The sequence below is a fragment of the Chroicocephalus ridibundus genome, chromosome 22, assembly GCF_963924245.1.
Source record: "Chroicocephalus ridibundus chromosome 22, bChrRid1.1, whole genome shotgun sequence".
Classification (NCBI taxonomy): Eukaryota; Metazoa; Chordata; class Aves; order Charadriiformes; family Laridae; genus Chroicocephalus; species Chroicocephalus ridibundus.
In genome coordinates, this window is record NC_086305.1 from 4788392 (window position 1) to 4815774 (window position 27383).

Here is a 27383-nt window from a genome sequence, read left to right on the forward strand (position 1 = left end):
CGCAAATACAGAAAGCTTCCACCCTCTAATTCTTCATTGCTCCTTGGTGTCAATAGCCAGCTGGGGCACCCCTCTGCAGGAGTCCCTCCTTCCTGCCCTACCTATCCTCCTCGTTTGACCCAGTAGGCCCTGGGGATCCTTGTTCCTCTCCTCCTGGTGCTGTGGAGCTGGGCATCTTTGTCCTCGGGATACACAGCTGATCTAGCAATAGGGCTCTGAGCTCAGGAGGAAAGAACTGGATAAGGGGTTGAGATAAGCCCAGACTCAGTTCCATATCAAGGGCTCCCAGGTCCTTCCGTTATGTTCCTGAGTCTCCTGACAGTATCTCTATCCCAGATACTCAGGTCAGACCACTTAATTATCCCTCCTACTGGAAAAGGTGGGAGGAAGGTCTTGTTTGTAGGGTTTGTCAGCTGTTTGTAAGGATGCTGGGGCCAGCTGGGGTAAGGGCAGAGCAGGATGGACAACCTCCCTGTGCACACACAGCCCTACCGTGTGGGACCATTATGGGGGCAGAACAGGACAAAGAGTACTCAGACATATCGGAGAGCTGCTGTCGGCTGGCAGAGGGTCATGTCCGTGGTCACAGCAAAACCCTTCCGATGGCAAAGCCCCTGTATCGCCTAGCCCAGCCATGGTCCCCAAGCTGAGAGCTTGCACAGGCTCCCTGACCACACTGCTGCCAGGCTGGAAGAAGTCCTGATCAGGCCAAAGTCAAGTTCCTTTCCCTATTGCTGACACAAAGAACTGTCTGAAAGCAGCTTGGGCAGCCTGGAAAGAGAGAAGTGAGGACCTGTGGCCTCTGCCTGTCCTGGCCCTGGAGAAGATGTGGTGGTAGGGCAGGAACACAGAAGTGTTATGTTTGGGTGAGGGACAGGGGCCAAGTTCTGCAGGATGTCAAAACCTTAGTTTCAAAGGTTTGCAAAGTGCCTTGGACATACTTGCCCCAAACTGAGAGATTTTTGGATGGTTCTGCAGCAACACGCAGTGGGTACCACCAGCTGCCCATGCACACGGTGGTTGGGTTCAGGTCTGCAGGGTGTCTGGCAGGGAGAGCCACAGGCATCTCTGCCACCACCCACCTCCTGCCCGGCCCTGCTGCCAACAGCACCAAGCACCCAGTGCATGTGGAGAGTAACCCAGAAGGGTGGCAGCCAGGTGGGCAGCATCTCTTCATCTGCATCATCATCCTCTTTTTTGGAGCAAAGCTCTGCTGCCCAGGCAAGGAGATTTTACCCCGGTGAGAACCAGCCGCCCCACGGAACAGGGCAGGTTTGTGTTTGTACTGCAGTGTCCTCGCAGTGCCGTAGTGCCAGATGGCAAACAGCCCAGGCCAGGGCTTCCCAGACACTGCTGGCCTTTGTCTCCATGCAGTCGGAGCTCAGTTACATCCCCCAGGAAATGCAACCCCGGAGAGCGCTGAGTGCACAGTCCTGGCTGCGGGCAGCGATGGACTGACCAGAGCACGTCTGACGTTAGCTTCTTGCTAGAAAGCGTCTTATCGTTAGCCTGAGGCTGACTTTGGCCAAGACACGGTGCCCTGGAAAGAAGCCCAAGAAGCCACCAGGGTTTTGCCTCTGGCTCATTCCCATTTGGAAAGTTTTGAAAGGCCGTAGCTATCTGGCTGCTTCGTGCTCTTCCTGCTGATCCAAGCACTGCCCAGGGCTGGCAGCGCGGCCGCCTGCCTGACCTCTCGCACAGCTGGCTAATTCAAAGCAGCCCCTTGGCAACACATCCCAACACGCGCTTATCACCTCCCTCTCCCTGGAAGAACCCTCTTCTCCCGCGATCAAGGGAGCTGGAGGGCAGAGGAGGGAAACAAGCAAGAGGATGCAATTGGTCACGCTCTTCATTCCCATCAAGGCAGGGAGTAAAGCCAAACTCCGCGTGTGCATCCCCAGAAACGCAGTTCCCACAGGGTGCCAGGAATCAACCACTCGATTCCAATCCACGCTCCTCGGGGATGCTCGCTCAACCTTAACTCGTGGTGCTTTAGGGAGGAGAAGAGACGCACAGCACCCCTCTCCCCCTGCGCCCAAGCTCACGTCGCACCCGCAGACCCTCACTAACACCGAGGTAGGTTCTTGCATGCACTGACGCCCACCCAGGCTGTGCAAGCTGCCCCGTGCTTGCTCCCAAACAGCTCTTACTCCCCAAAAAGCGGCGTAACATGCTAACTCTCCAGCACACCCTCTGCAGTGCCAAGTCTCTCCTGGCACACGCTCCCCCGGGCACACAGGTGCATGCACGCTCCGTTAAAAGCAGCTGAAAGAAAGAGTTAAGAGTGACATTAGACGTGCCTGTAGAATCTGGTACACGGGATGCACATACCTCTCCCGTCAGCTGTTATTCCAATGCCGCTGCTGCAGAGAGCCTGGAATTCAGCTGTGTAGAAAGCACAAGAGAACCGTTAGCTTCCCTCGACAGTTCCTGCACAGTGACATTAATTCTGCGTAATAACGTTGGATTTATTGTTTGTTTGTTAGAATGTCATCTGTCGGCTTCTGAGCAGTGTTTGTTTTTACTTCTGCAACGTGTATTTTAGAGCTGATACTCGCAGTTTGTAGTCCAACACTGCGAGAATCCCTCCAATGAGATCCGCATCACATTTGTGGATCCAACCTAAATTTGTTGACCACATGGCGTCCCTTTCCCCTTGCCTATGGCTCCCACGTCACTGCCAAGCTGCCTAGGACCTGGCAGGGACCCGGCAGAGGGACAGAATGTCTCCGAGCACCTTCCTGGCTTTTCGCAAACTCAGATGGAAGAGGAGCTCACCAGAGTTTTTGGCCGGACAGGGTTGGCAGGGCTCTCCGAAGCCATGGTCTGGGTTAGCACAGCAGCACTCGGACTTGGTGACTGCTCCCGGAAAGGGACGAGCGCACGTGCCCTTTTTAATGCCTCCATAGCAGGTGCTGCGCATGTGAGTGTCCACACAGACTCGGCCGTCCACCCCGATCGCCAGGCCCCCGAGGCACTCGCAGCGGAAGGAGCCCTCGGTGTTAATGCACCAGCCGTTCATACAGATTCCCGGTGTCTCGCACTCGTCGATGTCTGAAAGAGGAAGCACAAATTGGCTGTCACCCACCCACAGGCAGCAGGACCCAGAGAGAGGGGCTTTGGGCTATTTTGCAGGGTCACTGGGAGACTAACAGGGAGCCAGAGGTGCATCCTAGAGCGTCACATCCCCTGCATGCTCTGCTGGCCGCCCCTGCTGGGTCACGGGAAGGAACAGGGATCTGGGCTACTTCAGCCTCCTGAGACCCAGCCCCTTCTCAGAGAAGCAGGGTCTGGTCTCTGCTCTGTTACTGGGGCAGTGACTCGGAGAATTCAACCTGTGTCCCAGCAGGATATTGAAGAAATGCTGTTTTCTCTTCCTCCTCCCTTCTCCACTCTGCCTTCACATCCCAACCTTCCTGGTTTTGGGACGTGGCACACAAACCATAGTGGAATGTGCTGCAGAGGCTGGGAAAGCTGTGGAGATGACTGCTGCCAGCTCACATTGGCCATCCGGAGCTTCACAGCCCTGCTTAACCTCCTTCAGAAAGAGGATTTCAGCTCCAATTTGTGCTGAAGTAGTGGAGCTGCAAGAACATTTTTCCCTTGTGCTCATTATTCTGCAAGGGGGTAATTTCTGGTGGCTGAGCAGGAGATCTCTGGTGACAGCCTTGTATTTTCTCAGCTCCCCTTGGCCTCAGACACATCGCAAGTCCCCGGGAACGTGGATGAGGGCAAAGACCAAGCCTGAGGACCTACGCACCGACACAGTACCGCCCGTTGGGAGCCAGCACAAAACCGGGCTTGCAGATGCATTTGAAGCTGCCGTCCTCATTGATACACATCCCATTGAGGCACATGTTGGTCGTGGCGCATTCATCGTGATCTGGGGAAGACAAACAGAAAACAGGAGCTGAGCCTGAGAGCTGCAGCAAGACTCCGATCTGATCTAGTCAATGATGTCCCTGCTCACTGCAGGGGGGTTGGACTAGATGGCCTTTAAAGGTCTCTTCCAACCCAACACATTCTATGATTCTATGACTCTCCTGTGCTCAAAAACCCTCTGTGCCCCATCTCACGGTCAAATTGCTCCTTAAGGCAGCAGGTGCTAATCCTCAAGGCAGAGTTCCCACTGCTTCTCCTGGTGAGAGCTGTCCTGCTGTGTCCCTGTCGCTCTTGGTACCTGGGTCAGCCCGTGCAGCTCGCAGCAGGACTCAGCCACAGGCTGCCGGAGAACGTCCTGCTTCCAAACCCAGTCCTGCTCATGCTCCTGGAGCCCAAAACCTACAGGAGCACTCCAGAAGCACCAGCACCCTTATAAAACCACCTTCCTATTTCAGTCCTCTCATTTTAAGATGTACGTTGCCCTAGAGATGAAGCAAGTACTGCAGAGATGAGAGTAACCACCAATCCCCGGGGAGGACGTAGCCTCAGCTGAGTCCCAACCTCCCCACGGCACATCAGGGAATAACTCACCAACGCAGTTCTTGCCATCGGGGGTGATTTCAAAGCCAGCGTTGCAGATACACTGGAAGCTGCCATCGGTGTTAACGCAGCGGCCGTTCCTACACATCACTCCATTCATGATGCACTCATCAATATCTGGCAGGGAAAGAAACATCAGGAAGTAGCAGCGGGTGGAGGAAGAAGCAGTTGCAGCTTAATCTGCTCCATGAGAAAACCAGGCAAGTGCTCTCAGACGCTCGGAGTGTGCCCTGCTCCGGGATCACACTCTTCCCTTCTGCACAAACTACAGGAGATGGAAAAAATGTGGAAAAAGCTTTCTGCATGCTCTGGAAGCAGCAAGACATTTGTGAGGTTAAAGCTCTGGGAGCTCAGACCCTCCACGATGTCTTTGTCAACTGCCCCAGATGTCCCCTCTGCAGCTCAAATTGCCCTGGGGCTGTCCAAGTCCGTGGCAGACAGCAAAAGCCCTCAGACCGACAGCCACGGACTCGGGCGAGCCACAGAGATGTGGCCCCCATGCCTCAGCAAAATGAATTCCAGGACAGAAGGTGGGGTACGGCGGGACTGAAGGACGGCAGCAGGGGAGGTGCTCTGCTGCACATCAAGAACACGGTGTCCACTCGCTCTGGGAGACACTGAATGCCTTCGGGGAAAGACGAAAGAAGAAAGGCTGAGGACTATCTCAGGCAGGGGGTTGTTACTGACCCTTTGTCAAGACCAGGGGAAGACAGGACGAGCTATTTTACAAGCAAATTACAGAAATCCACTAGTCTGGCCCCAGCAGCAAAGGACGATCCCCACACTTTGTGGACTTCTGCTCACGTGGAGAAGTTTGCTTGAGAGCAGCCCGGCAGAAAAAGGTCTGACCCACAGACGAAATGGGGTGGCCCCGCACAGAAGGAAACCTCCTTTTTGGGCGATATCAACAGAAGAGCTCCAGGACAGCTTCTTGTCCTGACAGCTAGGGAGGTCACAGCTGAAGAATGACATCCCATTTTTGGCACCACACATTAGAAAAGATAAAGACAAAATGGAGGAAGTTGGGAAGATAAAAACCAGGACAATGAGAACCTTCAAAACACTATCAATGAGCGGAGATTGAGAGACTTGCAGTTGTTTAGTCTAGAAGGGAGATGACAGCAGGGTTACAAGTTGCAGTTTCCCAACATGTAAGTGTTGTAAAGGAGACAGCGATGAACCAATTTTCACAGCCAGAAAAAGAACTACAAGAAGAATTCAGCTTAAAAGATTTAGTGTGGAAATTAGGAAAGCCTTTCACATTGTCAGGCAATTGGGGGGTCCTTTGGAAACCCCTTCATCAGAAGCCACTCCACAGAGAAAAAAAAAATATAAAAAAAAAAAATCAAAAGTCGGGCACTGACAGAGAAATCTGCTTTTGCTTCTTGTTCGCGTGGGATGTCACCTTCCCATCATTCTTTTTTAGCAGTCCCTCCCCCAGCACCCCATCTTGCTGCGAGACACTGACAGAACAACTTTGCTAGAAATCAGAATCCATATAAACATTCCTCAAAACCCTATCTTTTGTCAGAGCAAAATGCTGTAATCTTTAGATGGAGTTCTGCTCTTGAAAAGCACTCTAAGTAAGTTCCTTAATTGCCGCTAGCTCGTTTTAAGGTAAAGGCAGGCAGAGGAAACCTCTCCTGGACAGATTTCAGGACGCTGCTGGCAGCTCAACTAAGTTGCTGGGAAACCCCATCACCCACCTGTCTGGGAGGTTGTTTGGTGCTGGGGACTCCTCACTCTCTTTCCCCCTTACAACCATTTTCCTTTGGTGCCTAGGGCTCCGCTGACACTCTGCGGCAGGCCGCGTCCTCCCAAAAAGAGAGAGAGAGAACAGACTTACCGATGCAAGCCTGCTTTGTGGGGGTGCTCTGGAAGCCTTCGTGACACTTGCAGTGGTAGGAGCCAGGTGTGTTCACGCAGTCGCCGTGCACGCAGGGGCTGCTGGAGCACTCATCCACATCTGCAAGAAGAAAAGCCTAACCCCGTGAGTCACCATTATACACAGGGAGCTACCGGGACAGGAAACAACGGCTGCCTCCTGCGAGCTGCTGAGCCCGTCCTTTCCACTCCAGTGCTCAGCATCCTGACAGCATGGCCAGAAGGCCCCTCCGGATGGCATCTCTTCCCTCAAGGGAATCAACTGCACCACTCAGCCTGGTGCCATCTGCAAACTTGCTGAGGGTACACTCAATCCCATTACCTACATCATTGATGAAGATATTAAATAGTATTGGTCACAGTACCAATAGTATCAGTCCCTTCGATACTCCAATACCAATAGTATCGGTCCCTTCGATACTCCAATAGGTGTCCCTATCGGACACCACTCATTACAAGTTTCCACTTTGACACTGAACCATTGACTGTAACTCTCTGGACACACAGAATCACAGAATGGTGACGGTTGGAAGGGACCTCTGGAGATCATCTCCTCCAACCCCCGGCCACAGCAGGGTCACCCACAGCAGGTGGCACAGGAACGCATCCAGGCGGGGTTGGAATGTCTCCAGAGATGGAGACTCCCCCACCTCTCTGGGCAGCCTGTGCCAGGGCTCTGCCACCCTCACAGCAAAGAAGTTCCTCCTCGGGTTGAGATGGAACTTCCCATGGGCAAGTTTGTGCCCGTTACCCCTTGTCCTGGCCCCGGGCACCACTGAGAAGAGCCTGGCCCCATCCTCCTGACACCCCCCCTTTCAGTATTTATGAGCGTTGATAAGATTGCCCTCAGTCATCTTTTTTCCAGACTGAAGAGACCCAAATCCTTCAGTCTTTATTCATCAGAGAGGTGTTCCAATCCCCCCACCATCTTCCTAGCCCTCCAGCCAATTCCTTTTCCATCCAACAGTCCATCCACCAAACCCATATCACCCCGATTTAGAGGTAAAAATGTGTTGGGGAACTATAGCAAAGGCCTTACAAGAAGTCCACGTAGATGATATCCGTAACTCTTCTCTTTTTCACTGATGCAGTCACTCTGTTATCAAAGGCCACTACGTTACTCAGGCACAATTTGCCTTTGATGTTGGCTGTCTCCATCCTCTGTGAGTTTCATACCTTTCCTTCTGAACAGTTTATAGCCATCCATTGCAGCGCTCCAGTCATGCAATTAGACCCACCACATTTCAGTGTGGCGTTCTAGCTGCAGAGCGGCTTCCAACCCCTCCTGTTTGTTACCCACGCTGTATGCGTTGGTATAGAGGCACCTCACCTGGGCTTTCCACCCTCTCACCTTTTTAGAGGAACACACCCTAATTCCTCTCAAGCATTTCACAGGTGTTTCCCTGTTGCTTCCTAATACATCAGTAGCCCCTGGCTCTTCTCTGTTGCTCAAAATTCCATCCCCTTCTCCCACTAAATCTGGTTTAAAGCTCTCCTTATAAGTCTGGCTCCATTCTTGGTGAAGACCTTCTTGCTCCACTTGATCAGGTGAATCTCAGAAAAAATAGCCCGCTTATTTATAAAATTATAATTCCTTTGAAAGATGCCATCCTTCAAATTCTAATTCCCTGGAGACCTCAAGCTTCTGAGTAGGCTGGCACAGCTACCAGCTAGCCAGGGTGACCCTGGGGGCCGCAGCCTGCGCCTGCAGGGCAAGCAGAGCAGGCAGCAGCCCGAGAACTGGCAGACTGCCTGGGGGCCGGTTCTATGGGGCTTCCCACAGTGTGAACTGGCTACCGCTAAGCCAATGGCAAAGTTGTGGCTACCAGAGTTGTCACCCCGGGTGCTCCTTGCAGGGCAGACATATCCCCTCCATCACGCTGCTTCGTTACTGGACACAAGCCCTCTATCTCCAGCCTCCTGGGGGGAGCTCTGACTGGGATGGGGGCTGTCGGGGCAGCAGCTCGAGGTGCTGTTAGGAGAGGCGTGGGGCATGGTTGGAGCTGGCGCGTGTGCGTGTCAAGCAGAGCCTACTCACCAATGCACTCTCCGCGCACGTCCTGCTTGTAGCCCATGTTGCACTCGCAGCGGTAGCTGGACGGGGTGGGGATGCAGCGTCCGTTCAGGCAGAGGTTAGTGAAATGCTTGCAGATGTCGATGGTCTGATTCAAAGTGGCGGTTCCTGGAAAACACAGAGATGGCATCAGGTAGAGGATTACAGCTCCTTCCATTGTCCCCAGGAAGCAGGGTCAGTAAGTCATAGAATCATAGAATCGTCTCGGTTGGAAGGGACCCTTCAGATCATTGAGTCCAACCATCAACCTAACACTGCCAAAACCACCACTAACGCATGTCCCTAAGTACCACGTCTACCCGTCTATCAAATACCTCCAGGGATGGCGATCCCATCACTTCCCTGGGCAGCCTGTTCCACTGTTGGATAACCCTTTTGGTGAAGAAATTTTTCCTAATATCCAAACACCGTGATGGATCAGCGATGCTCCTGGGCCCTGAACAGCCATGGGGCTGCAGACACAAACTCAGCCGCCCCAGAAATCTCTGCAGGGTGCTGCAGTAGCTGGCATGGCCCTACCCCACTGACACGCACAAAGATGGCCCAGCCTCTCAGAAGCAAGGTGGGAATCAACATTCATTGACATCCAGTGCGTTTTCACAGGCTTCAGCCCTCAGCAAGGAGCTACACAGGGATGCACAGGAGATGGGTGTCCAAAGTGGTGGGAAAACCAGTTTTGTTTCGAGGAGGCAGAGGGAGAGGCGGTGACGTGAAAGCTTCATTCCTATTCGGTAATTAGAAAGATATTCTGCACTGGAGCGAGCCTCGGCTCCCCTGCTCTGCCAGCAGACGCTGTTTGATCTGCTTCTGGGCTCAGCATCCTGCACAGCATTAGTGTCACATCCCATCGCTCCCCCCGTGTCAAAATAAACCTCGTAGCTGGCCGAGAGCACGGGCGCTTTGCTCATGTGTGCACGGCTCGGAGAAGCGGGCCGGCACGCAGGCGGAAAGGCTGCCCGTGTTCTGAGACAGGCAGCCAAATCGGGTCAGCACAGTAAGAAAGTAATTTTAATTACCAATGCTTGAACTTCCTGGGCCCATTCCAGGCAGACCTGGGATCCCGCCTTGTCCATTTGCCCCATTTGGTCCGATGCCTCCGGGCCCATTGAGTCCCGGCCCAACACCATTGGGCCCGAATCCAGGAATTCCTGGAAAGCTCCCAGGGAACCCTGGCACGACTGGGAGTCCTTCGATGCAAAGCCTGCGGTACTCATCTGAAACAAAACAGCTGCCTTAGTGCTTTTCCAAGAGTTCCTGAATCCCCCTCCCGTCTCTGCCAGAGAAGAGAGGGATGGAGATGTACCGGCAGGGAGCAAAGAGGGTGGGTGCTGATGGGAACAGGGCAGATGGGTGAGGAGGGCTTTAACACCCTCCACTCTGGAGCAGATGATGAGACACAGCTTGCCAAGGTGTTTGGCAACAGCTTCTCGGGGTGCGTGGGACCGCTGGCACCGTGGGCTCCCTTCACGCAGGAGAAAACAGGACACAGGAGGGGGCCAGCCACGGTAAAGCTCTGCCCTGCTCAGAGCCGGTGATGAAAGAAGAGAGGCAGAGAGATAGATCTACAGCGCTGTGCCTCCCTCAAGGCCTCCTGCGGCCTCGGCTCACCCTCATTTGGCCCCAAGGTTCAATTATGGTGGGAGCCAAAGAGAGCTGAAGGGGTAGGAGGAAAGGGATAAATTCTTGCCTTGGCTGAACTCATCTGGCTCAACTTCAGATGAGACCCAGGCAGGAGAGCCAGCATCCCCATGTGACCTTTGCCTCTGTGTTACACTGACGATTCTCCACGTCAAGCCTGGGGTACCACTAGGGCTACCAGAGCCACCAGTTGGCCCAGCAGCAGGTGGAGGTCCTTTGTGTGGCACTTACCAGACCCCCGGACAGGGCACATCTCTGGAGTCTGGCCAATGGCCCAGCAACGCCCTGAGTCACAGCAGCACTGCATCTTGGTGTACTGGCCAGGGAGGTCCCCAGCACAGCGGCCCCCAATCAGAGCAGAGAAACACGTCCCAATCCGCTGGTCTGCAGAGAGGGAGAGGAGAAGGAGACACATTCACAACGCGTTATCACCATACTCTTGGTCAGGTCCTGAGTGCCTGTTCCCAATGGTGTCTCTTCTGGCTGTCCAACGTCCCAGTCTGACCTCCTGTTCTGCCTCATCCTCCCAGATCATGAGGTTCTCCAGCACCTCCATCTGGAGCACAACAAGGCTGTAGGGCCAGGCCTTATTCCCCAGTATTAGATCTCACATTCCCATTTAGGCTCCTAAATACCAGAAGCAGCCTGACCAAGCCAGAAACAGGCAGTAGTTGGGCAATGCCTCTCCATTGGATTCTCCACTGGGAGCTGCCTTCCTTGCCCTGCAGGAAGGACAAGCTGACCCAGCAGATTCTGGCTGAATTCACGGAGCAGAAAAGAGATGAGATCCCTCACCTCATCCCATGTTTCCTCACCGTCCCAAAGAAATATTTACAGGTATCTCCCTCCTCTCACTAGAGCTTCCGTGCTGATAAGAGATGTCAGGGATGGGTGCCCCCACTGACCCAACACACCAGCTGGGAGAAGGAGCAGACTATGGGGAGGTGGTCTGCAGGAGACCACTGCAAAGGTTGACACTTCCACTACTGGACAGCCTGACAAATGGGGACAGGTGGGGACAGGTATGGGGACAGATAAACTCTTCTGGACTAAATACATTATTCAACAAAATTGCATCTGATGTCAGAGCCTGTCTTGCTGCTTTGGATTACATTCGTGACCAAGGGTTGGCCGTCAGTGCCAATGTAACTGCACAACAGGCCCTTGAACTTGGCCACATGGAATGGCAGTGTCTTCTCCTCTCTTGGGCTGTTGGACCCAGCATGGTATATTTTCCTCTAACTCCTGCCACTAAAAACACTTCCCTGTGATAAAAACAATCCAGCACTGCCTGCTACTATTTTGAGGGTTCCCAGACAGCGAGCGGGCATTCCCCAGCCGTTCCTGCTCTGGGCTGAAGCCTTGGCTGCAGTAGTCCTTTCCCAAGGTGGTCGGCCATCTCCTACACCACTTTGGTCAGGCTGGGGACCCAGGTACAACCCTTCCAGCGTCAGTCAGTGATCCCCAATGCTGTGCTAAGCAAGGACCTTTCCACAGCCACTGCTGTCCAGTGTGGTCCTGCTCACCTCAGGCCTGGCAAGGACCTACCTCTCCTTCCCATGGCAAATGTCCCACGTCCCAGGCTTCCCATGAGGACGCATTCCCTGCCAGCTCCCTGCGGTCCCAGCACCTCTCGCTAAACAAACGGAGCTGTTCCCAATTCCACATCCCTCCAGCCTGATCACTCCCATTCCCAGTGGATGCCTGTTTCAGGTCATGGGTTCGTTCCCACAGCCTGGACTGAGCTGGGAGGAGAACGAGCCCTGGATGGTGGTCAAAGTCCATGAGCCTGGCCAAAGCCACAGACACCGAGCCTGGCACCGGTGTTAGGTGTGTGTGGCTTCTGGACAAGGCCCAGGAGACTGAGGGTCTTTCACATGTCTAGCAGGCTCCGTCTGGCACCAAGTCCTCTAGGAAAACCTGGAATCTTCCACTCATTCATCTCCCGTCCTTGTTTCTCAAGTAAATTAATGAGGGGGAAAGTCTAGTCTGATTTGTCATCTGTGCCTCTAGACTGACATTAGCCAGCAGGCTGACACTTTCCTGAAATATAATTGAAATTAATTGCATGGAGCTGTTTGATCTGCGGGCTGTGGTTACATTTCTTCCCTAATCACAGCTCAGTGACTTGCAGAGGACAGTGACCCCATTTAAAGCCAGGGTGATTAAACCAGCAGGTCCTTTCTCAGCTCCATCCCTGCTGCCATTCTGCAGCACTGAGTTCAGCATGAACTATTCCCTTTTCCCAAGCTTCCTCCACCAAAGAGACTTGTGGAAAGAAAGAGAGACCGGGAGAAGGGAAACTCGCGCGTGGGGATTGAACGCAACACTGGATTAGCTCCTAATCCTCACAAAGTACAAGCCACATGGGTGTTTGGGTCATCCCATGGCCTGGGTCTCTGGCAAGTGGCAAGGGGACAGGAGCAAAGCCCATGTCTTTGCAGTTTTCAGCAGCTTCTGGAGTGTAGAAGAGGGCCATGTTTCCACAGCACATTGACAGGTTGATGTTCCGTAGCATCTTGTACTCCAGAAAGAAGCTGCTCTCTGAACACGCCAGGACAGGACAGTGCGGCCATTTGGAGAAGCTGCAGCTCAAACCCTTGATGGCAGTTGAGGGTTGAGCTTAAATGAACTTCTAGATTTGAGTGTGGTAGTTTGGAATAAACCCTTTGGGCATCAGAGAGGACAGATCCCACCCGGCTCCTTCCATTCTCCTGTGGGATGCTTGCTGTCCCAAAAAGCTGTGATACACGGCAACAGCCAGGCAGTTAATGGGCAAGGAGTGATTTGGAGAACGCAACCTCTCTCCCCACAGACAGACATGTGCTGACAAGTTTGACAAGGTAGGGAGGTCACAGCAGTTTGTGTAAGGGAGGGAATGGTCCAGCCCTTATTCATCTGGACAAACGTTTATTAAATTCAGCTGTCTTTGCTGCAGTTTGTAATAATCTCTCTCAGAAATGAAGGGCAGAACTAATTGAAAACTCATCTGGAGCTGCCTTGGGCAGAGAGAGGGGCGGATGGAAAGAACAGTGGGTCCCTGCAGTCCCTCTGTGACCTCCTGCAGGACCACCCACACGCTGGAGGTAGGAGCACAAAGCCGTTGCGGTTTTGTTCTGCCTTCTTCTCCAGCTGTTAAGGGAACAGGTTTGCACAATAACCTCAGTAAATCAGAAATGCTGCAGGCGAGAACGGAGGTAAAATTCCACATGAGATTAGCCAGCGCGCAGAGGTGGGGGATAGAGCCACAGGTCTGTCAGAGATCTCTGGTTCAGAGAGGCTGTGGAGGCTTTAGAAGGTCCTGCCAGGAGCCGTGGAGCAGGAGACTGAGTTTGGCCTCCTTATGATAGTGGCACAGGAGGGACTCCAAGCTGGACCTTGCTGCTGGGCTCTGGCAGAGTCTGCACCCATCTGCTGGGCCGTGATGCCCTGAGGCGTGTGTCCTGATGCCCAGGAGAAGCCCCACACCAGGAGCTGCACCCTCTGAGTGACTATCCAGCACAGTGACTATCCAGCACAGTCAATCTCTATCTTCCCTTTCAATGCGGACATCCAAGATCTGCTGTGCACCTACAAGGGATCTTGGAATTTTCATCCTGATGAAAACCTGGTTTGTTTCTTAGGTGGTGGGGTAGGGGCAGGGAGAGACGGGAGGAACAGAAAGTGCGGAGAGAACTTTATTTCTCTCGCTTTGTGTCTTGTCACGTACAGAAACTGAGAAGCTCAAGTGACCAAACCCAAACAAACCAGTGGTTGCAAAAGTCAGTTGGCTCTGACTACAGAGGACCTGAGGGCTATTAGCTCAGCAGGGAGCCACAACAGAGAAGCAAGTAGCCAAAGGTCTCTCCACCCAACATGCCCAATGGTGCTCGGTTTGTAAGGAAGAAGGGCGCAAAAGGAGCCTCACACCATGGTGAGGACACTCAGTCTAGACGTACGAATGCCATCCTATGTTCTCTGTTTCTGGAGAACTGACCGATTTCATTCTTGTCTGGGTAATATTAAGCTAGATGGTGGTGTCTGTCTCATTGAAGAGTCACGGCAGAACAAAGGCACAAAGCATCCCGCTGGGCACGGCTCCCAGCAAAGTGCAATATCCACGGCACACCTTGGCCACCAAAGCTTCCGCAGGGGGGTGCAGTGCACCCGGGATGGCTGTTATTGCAGCACAGTTTCTTTGCTGGTAAGCGCTATAATAAATTCACTCCCTCCCTGGCTGTTCGCTCTTCTCCAAATTCACCTCCCAGCTCAACTGCTATAAGGTTGAGGTATAAATGCATCCCTGAAATGATCTGAAAAAAAATTATCCTCTCTAGGGGAAATGTTTTACAGTCCAGCTCCCGGCACAGGTTCGCACTGGAGTTCCAGAAACCACAGAGCCTATCTACACCCTCTGGTCCCTGAAGATCATAGAATCATAGAGTTGTTAGGGTTGGAAGGGACCTTAAAGATCATCTAGTTCCAACCCCTCTGCCATGGGCAGGGACACCTCCCACTAGATCAGGTTCCTCAGAGCCCCGTCCAGCCTGGCCTTAAAAACTTCCAGGGATGGGGCTTCCACCACCTCTCTGGGCAACCTGTTCCAGTGTCTCACCACCCTCATGGTGAGGAACTTCTCCCTAACGTCCAGTCTGAATCGACCCATCTCTAGTTTTAATCCATTCCCTCTAGTCCTACCAAGATGTCCAGGCCAAGCTCTGCTTGGCAGCACTCCCAGCTCCCTCGATGCCTTGGGGTCCTTCCCCAGCTCCTTATCAATCTATTTTGAGCCTACAACCCTCACACCACTTCCCTTTTGTCATTTCTTGCCCTCATAAATATTATCTCCTCATATTTTCTTTTTCCTCTTGCTCTTTCCTTTCCTGGAGAATGATCAAAGCGGGCAAAAAGGGTTCTCCAGGCAGGTGAGGTCCTCAGGAACACACTCACAGCCTTCTCTGAGCCCAGCACTTTGCAACAATGAGCAGGATCTCGCCCTAGCTGGAACTTTAGGCAGTAAATCTGCTGATGTTGCCCAAGGAGAGATAAGACCCAAATCTCTCAGCGCTTTGCTGCAGCATCAAGGAAAAAGAGCAAAGAAAGCAACGTGCAGGAGTGCTGACTTGCAATGAACACGGAAATGCATCTGAAAGGCCATTTTTCTCATGTGAAAATTATTCTTTTAAGCTGTTGTTGAAAAGCAACCCATTGTACCTAAAAAGAAAAAAAAAAACCCAACTCACAGCCTGCGGGAGCAGATCCTTCTGCTGCCGGCACAACACTGAGCCTGTCTTTTACAAGCATAAATGAATGAAACTGTTATGAACATGTGTGGAACTGGATTCTTTCTGTCAAGCACAGGTGGCTGAATCATTCAATAAATGTTCATTTCAAACTATGACGGACTTTCTCCAGCTACGCTGCTGTTTGCATTTTACTGAGGAAGGCAGCGAAAGCAGCTAATGAGATTTGGGATCAAGTCAAGCTCCGTGTCTTGCTGTTTCAGCTGCAAAAACTACAGGAGATTATTCAAATGCAATAAAAAGGTGTTTACTTTACCAAAAAGGGAGGGGAAAGGGATGGGAATACATCAAGGCTGCCACCATAAAGCCTCCGCGTACCCAGCGCTGGTGCCCCATGATATACGAGACACTGCGGTCGCTTCCAGTCTAAACATCTGGGAGGTGGCAGTGTGACAATCTCTTCTGCTCCCTCCTGATGCTGTTTGTGCTTTAAGGGTGGCCACATTATTTATTAATTTCCAATTTTACAAACTATGGATTTGATTTATTTCAGAGGATGTAAATTGTGGCCTCGGACTACCATAAAGTCTCAAAACGAGCAGTAAGACCCCCTCAAACGATAGAAGCGGGGTTTGCAAGACACGGATCCCGAGGCAACACCACCCCAACGGTAACTGTGCATTTTGCCAGAAAAAATATTATCTGTCCCAAAACGTGACAGCACACTCGCAGCATATATTAGCTCAGGGAAATGGCTAGAGCATGATGTATTGAGTTCAGATGCAGTCATAGTCCACTGCAGCTAACTAAGCTTTGGACTATTTTTAAATTTGGGCTTTCTAATTTTATTTGGTTTTCATTTCTTGAAGCACTCGGTTTCAAGGAAAGTGGAGAAATGTCCATATGACTCATCCGACAGGCGTCACGCCCCTCCGGGCTTAGGGCAGGGTCTGGGAAACGGGGAGGAAAAGAATTTCATTCTCATTAAAATCTATCGGATTCCCAAACAAGGTGACTCGCACGTTATACCTCACAACGTTTTTCTTTCCGGAACTAGAACATGATTCATTTTTACTCCAGGTTCTGTGGATATAAAAGAATATGGAATTTTTTTTTTTTCTATATGAATTTCCAGGACTTTCAACAGAAAGCTGTACCTGACATTTTCCATAACACTAACAGTGATCTTTGCCTTTTCCATCACAGTTCCTCTTTACAAATCCTCGCATCCTCGCCTTTGTAAAGGCAAATGAACTTTCCGATCAGTGAGACAAACCCTGGGATTCACTTTGGCTAAATTGCCCCTGCTGAGAGCAAGTAAACAGAGAGCCGATCTATTTATCGCAGAAACTGTTGTCTGTTACAAAGAGAAATGGACCATCAAATATTTACAAGGCTTGGAAAGGAATTTTGATCTGTTAAACATGCAAGATTCACTCCAGGCTCTGCAATCGGGAGGCAGGAGAGCTCGTCCGTCCGGGGAAGGTTCTGCGAAGCTTTGAAATACAGACACCTGGAGCCAAACTGAGCCGGGGGGGGTGAACAGGTACGTCAGAGCCGGTGGAGCGGCACACACCAGCCCCACCAAGCCCTTCATGCAGTCTGCAGGATGGGGACTGCAGGGGTGGTGATTTCCATACGAGCCGGGGAGTCATTGTGTTGCCAGAAATCACAGAATCGTAGAACAGATAGCAGGGCGGTCCCTTCTCCCCCGAAACAAGTGACGGGACAAGTTATGGAGATGGAGAAAGCCCTGGTCTGCAACAGCATCAAAACCTGTGACCAGGACAGACCGTGTCAGCCATGGCACATGCACGGACACCGCATGGAAAAGAACATTTCCCAGCTACTGCAGGAACAACGTGCCCTTTGATCTCTGCTCATCACCAGGGTGTGATTTGCAAGTCATCAGATCTGGGTTTCAGGGTGTGGTTTCTCCCTATATTTGGGGTCCTGAGATCAATTTAGCATCTTACCAATGCAGCGTGATCCATCAGGGCTGGTCATGAAACCACGGGGACACGTGCACACGTAGCTGCCCGCTGTGTTGGTGCACTCGCCGCCATCACACACGCCAGCGATTGCGCCACACTCATCCACATCTAGAAAAGAACAAACCAACAACGATTATGTTTCCCTGCAAACCATCTCCTTTCCCATCAGCAGTCTGGATCCAGGACCAGAGCTGGGATCACAGCTGGTGTTATGGGTTGTCGTGGGATGTTTGAGAGTATACGTGGCCTCCCAGCAGTGGATCAGCACAGAAAACAAGAAGCCAGACTCCCCAGATAGTGGCTTCATGGAGTCCTCTGCTTATCTCTACTGACAGCACGGGCCTTTGGGCAGGCTGATCTAAAAGGTTGAGCTCCTTGGAGGACAGAAACGCGTCTGCGCAGGTGCGTGACTGCCTGGCCAGCAGGTCCCTCTGTGTGACTTGGAGGCCTCTCTGAAAGCAGAGATGCTACATCAGAGACAACATTCCGGTTTTAAAAAGCGCCAGGCTCCTGCATTATTCACCGAATTTCTCCATACGGGAGGGATTCAGTTCAATTTTAAGATGAGTGCATTCGGGCATCTAAATACAGGTGGAAAGGCCTCTGTGCTATCAGTTAGGCAAGGGGGGTCTGGAGATATCACTCTGTGGGTTCAGCTCCTCAATCAGCAGCCCTAATTTAGTGCAAGCTGATTTGCATAACAACACCGTGAGCATGCCATAGTTTGAACGATTTATCTCGTCACAGGGAAGATTAGTGAGACAGAGATATACTTTGAGTCCTCGGAAGATCACACCTAATTATCCACGGCAATCAAAGAAACCCCATCCACGTCAGCAAGCCCTGCCACCCACTGCTTCTGCAGCAGCTGCTTCCCCAGCAGCCCCCTGCCGTGTGTGTGACCACACAACGCACCAGCGAGGTCCATCTCCCCGCATCGAAGAGCATGGAAAATAAGGACATTGTAAAAGATTTTGTCAAGGCGCAACATCTGGACTCAGAAATAGACTCCTAGAGCGGTTTGGGTTGGAAGGGACCTTAAAGGCCACCCAGTGCCACCCCCTGCCCTGGGCAGGGACACCTCCCACCAGCCCAGGTTGCTCCAAGCCCCGGCCAACCTGGCCTTGAACCCCTCCAGGGATGGGGCAGCCACAGCTTCTCTGGGCAGCCTGGGCCAGGAGCTCACCCCCCTCACAGCAAACAATTTCTTCCCAATATCTCATCTCAATCTCCCCTCTTCCAGTTTGAAGCTATTACTCCTCGTCCTATCACTACACGGCCTTGCAAAAAGTCTCTCTCCAGCTTTCTTGTAGGCCCCCTTCAGATACTGGAATACATACAGAATCATAGAATGGTTTGGGTGGGAAGAGACCTTAAAGGCCACCCAGTGCCACCCCCTGCCCTGGGCAGGGACACCTCCCACCAGCCCGGGTTGCTCCGAGCCCCGGCCAACCTGGCCTTGAACCCCTCCAGGGATGGGGCAGCCACAGCTTCTCTGGGCAACCTGTTCCACGCTTCAGATACATCAGAGGGACCAGGCAGCCCCAGTGCCCAGGCACACGGTAATAATTGCTGAGAGATTACAAAAGTACTGAAATTTCGAGGCCATCACCCCAGTGATGTAGCTTCTGCCATTTGAACTTAGGATGTGCTCTACAAGCCTGTCTCTAGGGTGGAGACATGGGAGACCCTCCCCATAAGCTGAACACGGAGACTAACCCCATTGCCAAGATCCTGGATGCCCGAGTCTGGATCCTGAAACAAACCCATATTTGAAACCTTGTTCACAGTTAGATTTTAATCCACGCTGGAAGAACTGAGCTGGAAAGATGAGACACTATAGGCTTTGCTTTGAGTTCTCCAAACTTCCCAGGCCATTTATATTACAACCTCGAGAAAATTCTTGAGTTAATTATTTCTTTGGCTCTTTTTGTATTGGGTATTTAAAGAGCTTCATATCCTTGTGAAAGTTCTGGTTAACAACTGATGGGAAACCACACAGAAAGCCTGAAAAGTGCAGCTTAACCAAAGCCAAACTGTGACAGAAAAGGGTGAGGACAGAGCAGGAAATCCAACACTTAACTATACAGAAGATACAGAGAGAGACAGCCTCTAAATTCTGTCTGCAGCTATCACTTGGGGTCCCAAACTTGGGAAAATGAAAGGGAACGGAGTAGCAAATCAGCAATTTTGAAAATGGCAATCTGTTTTCCACAAATTTTGGTCAAAATTGTGAATATAATTAAATGTATAGGGCCCAGCCATGCTTGTGGGGCACTTGACTCTAAGGATTTGCCTGTGATCACGGTTGTGGATTTTTTTCTACTGCCAACTAAAACCTGTTCCAGAGGCTGAGATGGAATTAGATCCAACCTCTCCTTAGTCCACCCAAAGCAGCTGGTTGGTGGTCATGGTTCAGGTGGTGCTAAAAGACAAAAAGAAATATTTGCCCGAGAGTTTTACAGTGGCAAAAAAAAAAGTGTCTTGGCAATTGGGAAAATAAATTATTTCTGTTAAGCTGCTCTATTTATTGTATTTTCAATCTATCATGCTGTTGTGAATGGATAAGGGGATTTTTATATGCAATTCAGACGCTGCCTGGGGCTGGCAGGAAAGTAATGAAAAGGAACTGGTCAAAGTCTCCTCATTCGAGGCTTTCTTCCTGATGTGAACAGCACAACAGCCTCGCACAGCCTGATGGCGTTCGCATGTGTGGAGGTTAGAGCTGCTGCGGGGCAAAGAATTATCTGCAAAAAAAAAAAAAAGCAGAACAGCAAAGACCTCTCACCTGGGAGTGGGAACGGAGGATGCCTTTGGAAGAGCTCATCTAGCAGACGTCAGTGATGAAGGCAACATACACGCACGGGAAAGAGTTGCCTGAACCCACCCCATCAGGGCAGGGGAGGGACTGAACGAAACCTGATGGAAGACCTGGCTGTGATGGTGGATATGAGCCACAGTGACAGATCTGAGAGATGGGCGAGAATTTTTTGGAAGGGAACGGGTGTGGTGAGCTGTGTCCTGTCCAGTGTGAAACTGAGAAAAATCTGAAATTTAGGAAGGCAATCATGAGACCCCACCCAGAGTACTGCTGCCAGCTATGGGGCCACCAACATAAGAAGAACATGGAGCTGTTGGAGCAGGGCCAGAGGAGGCCCCGGAGATGCTGGGAGGGCTGGAGCCCCTCTGCTGTGAGGACAGGCTGAGAGAGCTGGGGGGGTTCAGCCTGGAGAAGAAAAGGCTCCAGGGAGACCTTCCAGCCCCTGCCAGTCCCTAAAGGGGCTCCAGGAAAGATGGGGAGGGACTCTGGAGCAGGGAGGGGAGCCACGGGATGAAGGGGAAGGGTTTTAAACTGGAAGAGGGGAGATTGAGATGAGATCTGAGGAAGAAACTCTTTGCTGTGAGGGTGGTGAGCCCCTGGCCCAGGTTGCCCAGAGAAGCTGTGGCTGCCCCATCCCTGGAGGGGTTCAAGGCCAGGTTGGACGGGGCTTGGAGCAACCTGGGCTGGTGGGAGGTGTCCCTGCCCGGGGCAGGGGTGGCACTGGGTGGGCTTTAAGGTCCCTTCCCACCCAAACCAGTCTGTGATTCTGTGAGTCTAAATGCCTGACTGCAATCTCACAGTGCCATGCAGTGGCTAGCGATGCTAGCGCAGCCCTGAAGATGTACAGGAGAAACACCAAGCAGAAGCAGGCAGGTGATGTTACCACTTGACCAGGATCACTCCTGGATGCCACAGCTCTGTGTGGTGCCAGCTCTCACAACGGGGTGTTAACAAAATGGATCGGTTCAGAGTCCAGGGGGATGACGCAATGCCTGGAAAAAACCTGCCTTTGGCTGCAGGGTGGGATAGCCATGGACATTCCCCTCTACTCTGCACTGGTGAGGCCACAACTGGAGTACTGTGTCCAGTTTTGGGCTCCCCAGTTCAAGAGGGACAGGGAACTACTGGAGCGAGTCCAGCGAAGGGCAACCAAGATGATTATGGGACTGGAGCATCTCCCTTATGAGGAAAGGCTGAAAGAGCTGGGACTCTTTAGCCTGGAGAAGAGAAGGTTGAGGGGGGACCTGATTAATGTTTACAAGTATCTAAAGGGTGGGTTTAAGGAGGACGGAGCCAGGCTCTTTTCAATGGTTCCCAGTGACAGGACAAGGGGCAATGGGCACAAGTTGGAACATAGGAAGTTCCGTTCAAATACACGGAAAAACTTCTTTACGGTGAGGGTGACAGAGCCCTGGAACAGGCTGCCCAGGGAGGGTGTGGAGTCCCCTTCTCTGGAGATTTTCAAGACCCGCCTGGATGCAGCCCTGAGGGATGTGCTCTGGGCAATCCTGCTCTAGCAGGGGAGTTGGACTAGATGATCTCTAGAGGTCCCTTCCAACTCTGAAGATTCCGTGATTCCGTGATTCCGTGATCTGATGATGACTGTTGATTCCCATCACCACAAAGCCCCCATCTGGTTCTGAGGCAAAAGAGGGTCTACGCTGTTAGACCTCTAGAGGAAAAGATGCAGAAATGATCTGGACAGTGGTGCATGTTGAGTTATGGTCAGATGTGTTAGATGGTTACAGCGCAGGCATCTCCATCCCAGTTCTTCTAGGTGCCATTTGCACTCAGCAGAAAGCGATCAGCTCATCCAGGCAGTCACTCATCTCATCTGAAGGGAAATGTCAGAACGCAGCCAAAGAGTTGTGCCCTAACAGTGATGATTTTTCCCTGCGAAGTGAGACACAGTGAAATTCATCCCACTCAGCTCAGCGACAGACACCGACAATCTACATGTTTAAGTAAGATGAGCAGAGCTGCCGTCTGAAGTGAGGGATGTGGTACAGAGAGAGACCCCCCCCTCCATGGGCGCTTCATGTGGTCAAAGAAATAATCTTCCATCTCTCTTCACACAACCTGTAACACACACAAGCATCTTCTGTTTTACTTTGGCTGCAACTCCGAGTCCTGAGGAATCAAGTGAAACCTCCATTTCAACACGCACAAAATTAAGCCCAAGTGCCCAGGGCAGGTTCTACACTCATCTGTCGAGAGGGGAAGGTGCGTTCCTGTTTGGCTTCTCAGGGACTCCGAAATGAATCTCACAGCTAGCCAAAGATTTCAGCCGCCTTTTGCAAGCGGCAGAGACATCGCCTCTGTCCTTGCAGTGTTCCTTTAGCTCTTTGATGCTCAGAGCCCCTGCAAAAGACAGACTTGACTTGAAACCTGGAAAGGCAGCAATGCAAATCCACCGAAAACACTTCCCCCACCTGGGCCCCTGCAGCGAAAGAGATTTTATCACTACAGCCTGCCCTGTCCTTTAATTACAGGCCTGTGTTTGGTTACAATTCCCAGAACACTGGAAGGGAAAGAGCTTTTCGAAGCAAACGCTGGTTGCAGTATTAGAAATAACAGCTTCAAACTTCTGCGTCTCTCTCCTGACGTTTGCTGCATCAGGGATCAGGAGGCCAGCGGACAGACAGGCATCTTGTTAGATCAATACTTATGACACAGCATCAGGCATCCAAGAAAAAGCGTATGTGTTTGTGGGGGCAGCAACTACATTCCATTCTTGAGGAAAAAAGGAGTTAATTCAAAAGGTTAAATCAAACTGCCACTTTTTTTCCCCCTCCTTGGAAATCCTAGCTCAGACGAGACCACTGTTAGCAACCCAAGAAGCCGAAAAAAAGCCAGTTTCTCAAGCCTACTCGCACATCCTGTACTTTGAGAAACTGAGCTCTGGGCTTTGTTGTTCTTTCAGTTCTTCCCCACCGCATTTGCCTTCTTTAGTTTCTCTCTGTAAAGCGTCTCATAGTTTTGATTCATTCAGAGCCGAAGCCCACGGAGAGCCTGCCACAGTGGGATGGATATGTACACCTCTCATTAACACCCAGCTGCCAGCTCCGGGGAGGGAATTCTTCCAACTCCAACCTGGCTACTTCACGACTTTTCCAACTCTCTGTTAAAAATTAAAGCAATATTCGGCGCGCTCTGCTCTTCAGACAATGGCAGAATTCAATGCAAACGTTGATTTTGGACCCGGTCTCCAACTCGCTGGGTTGGAGTTGGCCTGATCATTAAGGCTGAAAATGCTGGAAGCCAAAGGCTACAGAGCTTCAGAAAGAGAGTTGCAGACGGCGAAGCCCATCCAAGTCGGGTGCCCACAGACATGTCGAAACCCCAACCTTTCCATCGGCTAAAAAAAACAGGACTTGATGGAGAAAACATCTCCGTGTCACGTAGCAGAGGTCATGCCTCATCAGCCCTCTCCCGTGCAGTGCACGGGACTCGCAGCCCTTCCCTTCCAGAAAGCACAAAGAAACCACAGAGGAGAGTAATGGAACCCTCCAAACCACACCAAATCCATGGAAATGAGCTCTTAATGGATCCAAACAATGAGCTCTTCTGTAGACATTTTGTAAGAAAATTGAAAACACGCTAATAAAATGGCTATCGTGTTCCATTCGTGAGGAAAGCGGGCCAGCCTACCCGCTCTGCTCATGGAAAATGCAGGAAAGCTCCCTCTGATTCAGAAACATGAATGAGATTCAACAGAGGAAAAAAAAATAGAGCCTTGTCTTCATTAGCAAATTTGGAATTTTGCGTGGTGGTGACAAACGCCTGGCCCCTAGGGATAGAAGTAGCATCTAATATGTCACCCTACATATGCTAAATATAAAGGGGTGACTAAAACGAGGTGAGATCAGTAATTAAAGGATTTGTTGTCCCTTGGCAGAATATGTCTCCTGGAGATGCCAAAGACCATCAAGAAGGATCTACCCTGGACGGATTTGAAGAGAGCTCGTCGCACAGAGCATGCAGAGCCTTTCGCTCCCTTGCCTGGTGTTTCTCTGTGTACTTTTTTGTATCTTGTATGTTATCATCCTGGAACAATTTTGGATGTGAGACACTTACTCCTTTGGGGGCATCGGAAAGCATCCTGGGTCAGGTACTGACATTACAGACTTCACTGATAACAGCTGGCTTAGCATTTTATTATGCAGTAGAGGAAGAGCTATTAAGAAAAGAAGTTCAATTATTGGCAAAGAACAACTAAAATTATGGAAGGAAAAGCTTTATGCAGTCAGTGATTCCACCCTTAAGAACATGCCATGGAACGGTTCCCTTAAGTGTAATTTTTATGGTTGCTTCCAGGATAATTTAAGGATGTCACTCTGTGTAACAACCCCCCGCTTCCCTACGATTTATTGATAAAGGTCTTTGTAGCAGGAAGAGTGTCTGATTTCAGCTTTGATGTTTCCTTTCTTCATTTTGCGCCATTATTGCCAGGAGGGCTTTCTTGTGTCCTCCTCAACAATTCTTTTCTCCCAGCAGCGTTAAGAAGTCAGCTGGACAGAAGCATGCCCTTCCCTTGGTGCTCACGCGCTTCTTTCCCTGCAAACCTCAACAGACCCTTCCCTTTTCCAGTTTTCCCATAAACCAGGCATAGTATCCGTGAATTTAGCCCTAAGCTGGCAACATCTGCCCTCCTGGCTCATCTTTTCATCCAAACACAACATAAATGCAATTCTTCGGCACTCGCAAAGCTGGCTTTGTCTAAGGCGTTGGGTTAAGAGACCAGCCTTCCCCTTCCCCAGCCTCCATCCACCACCCCCCAGCTCTGTTTCTGTTTCTATCTTTCAGAAAATAAGCAGGCAACTCTGTGCCAGAAACTTCTCATTCTATGTTGCACAGCCCCAAGCTCAGGAACTCTTGATCCCTCCGGCTCCCTCAGAATACAATGAACAAAGGCATAAAATAAGCCACTATTTGAAAGTGTCACATTCATTAGAGATGAGCTGCAGAAATAACTCTGGAACTGAGCAACCCTGAATTTGGAGGATATTTAGGTTCAAATCCAAACTCGATGTCATGCGCACGTTTTCGCGGATAGAAAAAGGACATCGTTTTCCTTCTGGGGTTGACCAAGATTCATCCAGTGCATCCAGCTGCAGCCCCCTCATGTGCTCGGGAGACCAGGGCCTGAGCTGGCCTCTGTTATCAGCGTCGAAGATCTCGCATAAGAAAAGCATCTTTATTCTTCAGGGATTCAGGGACTGAAAATGGAGCCTTAATTCCAGGTGCCATTTGTGTGAAGAGATAAGTATCACTACGGGAAACGAAGAACATTATCTCTACTCCTGCCTCTTCCTACCAATAAACAGCCCAAGGAAGATTAGTGGTACACGCTGCTGCTGTTAATGAGGGAGACATCATTAATCAGCAGACACAGTGACACGGGCTCTGACCTTTGGCTCAAACGCAATCCCATCTGCTGACTTCACTCCCCAGGAGGAATCTTCTGAGCAAAAAATATAAGCTCCTGGGAACCAGGGAAGAATTTAACATAGACATTTAATCTACTTTTAATATTTCCTGGACGCTAGGCTTGGATAAGGAATCTGAAAACAAGGGGAAACCATCTCCTCTTCCTAAAGCAAGACGGTCTCAGCGCAAGCTGAGAAATCACTCCTTTCACCAGCCATAAAGTTAGCACAGACAGACTCAACAGGGGAACTCCTGCAGCTTTGAGATTTTTCAGCTTGGAGCACACCTGGATAAAGAAAATATCCTCTTAAGCTTTGTGGTCGTTATTTTGATTAAAAGCCTTGGCTCAGTGAGGAGGTTGCTTGGACTGATACAGCGACTTTGGCAGCACAGTTTCAGGAAATCAGGAATTCTGTGCTCTATCAGCTGTACCAAACAGCTTGCTCCTGAGGTATCAAAACACGCAGCAAACTGAGACAGGGCCCCCACCTTCCCATGTTTCTAAAGTGTTGGCATCGGCTGAACTCCTTACAAGATGCTGGCTCTTTATTCCCTTATTCACATAGTTGGAGTGACTCACGTGGGGTACATGTCCTAGAGAGGAGCGGCGATAACCCAGACAAAGGTATCCCCTTCACCTTCTGGCCGCCTGGTGGGGACACGCCGGTGATTCATGTCTGGGAAACAAGCCCTCAAAAACAATCTCAACCCTGTCGCTTTAGAGCGTCCCTCGTGTTTATGTCATTCTCGCAGAAGGACCCCTAGGTCAATAAATCATACCAAAGAAAAGCATCCTCTTTTGGTGGTCTCCTTAGCAATTGAGGTAAGATAAGTGATGGAACAGACACCGTAGATGCTGGAGATGTCTCTTTTTATGGCCATCCAGGAAGGAGAGTGAAAGGAAGCTGTTTATGGCCACATCATGCTGCTTTTGCAGGCGTTCTGGGAAGCGGGGACCCACGCAGAGGCCCCTCGCATCTGGATGACAGATTCAGACAATGGATTGTTTTTAATCTTGGTATATGGGAGATTCCAGCTAAACTGATTTCAGATGTGCTTTGCCTGGTCCCCAGCCAGCACGGGTGAAGCAGACCAAGGCAAGAACAATTTTTTGTGTCCTGAGGTTGGTTCTAGTGCAGCCCATCAGCCAGCCAAATTGGCACAGGACATCACTGGGCACGGGGAACTGGTTCTTCACCTGAGATGTTTGTAAAAAGGCTGTTTTGGATCCTAACAGTTCCAAGCCTTTGGATGCCAGAGCACTTGCAAAAAACAACCCTGCTGTTAAAATTTTAGAAAGTGTCCTGGCATCCTGCCAAGGAAGATCCACTGACACAGATGTCTTCTCAACATAAAAGGCCATCCATCCCCCACCGAAGGATCAACCTCCGTAGCTGGTGTCTCGCGTTGGACAAGTTTTTCTGAAGGGCTGAACCCATGTCACACGGCATGCACTGACATAAAGACTACTAGAATTATACTAGCAAGGAAAATGTCTGGGTTGCAGGAGGGTGAGGGTATGGGAACAGTCACCTGGAAGCAGTGACGCTCCTTTCCCCGAGAACTGACTGTTGGGAGAAACCCCATGGGACAACGTATGCTGGCAAACCCACAGTGCCATGGGGCGGGTTGCTGCCATGCCGACTGCTCTCTCTGCGTAACTTTGCCACCTGGAAACAAATTGCAGGTTAAACATCTGGATTCTAGTGCTTGTCTTGGTTACAACAGAGCCTTGGAGAGGAATGAAAGGGAAGTGGAGTTCCTGAAGCCCAGCTAGGTGGGACGCAGTCACACCAGCACAACGAACACGTTTTATCCCCAAAATAGCAAACACAGGC

At 51.0% G+C, this 27383-nt stretch overlaps 1 protein-coding gene across 1 annotated transcript in view; it reads right to left on the reverse strand.

The window, feature by feature from the left end:
• Window positions 1–27383, reverse strand: part of FBN3 (fibrillin 3) — a 112424-nt gene that overhangs the window by 34647 nt on the left and 50394 nt on the right. The window contains exons 8-16 of the mRNA XM_063358159.1: window positions 17277–17402; window positions 10310–10462; window positions 9457–9654; window positions 8405–8548; window positions 6329–6448; window positions 4474–4599; window positions 3761–3883; window positions 2779–3054; window positions 2332–2385 (exon numbers count right to left, since the gene is read on the reverse strand). Coding sequence (XP_063214229.1) covers window positions 2332–2385; window positions 2779–3054; window positions 3761–3883; window positions 4474–4599; window positions 6329–6448; window positions 8405–8548; window positions 9457–9654; window positions 10310–10462; window positions 17277–17402 — 1320 coding nt within the window. The remainder of the gene's footprint in view (window positions 1–2331; window positions 2386–2778; window positions 3055–3760; window positions 3884–4473; window positions 4600–6328; window positions 6449–8404; window positions 8549–9456; window positions 9655–10309; window positions 10463–17276; window positions 17403–27383) is intronic.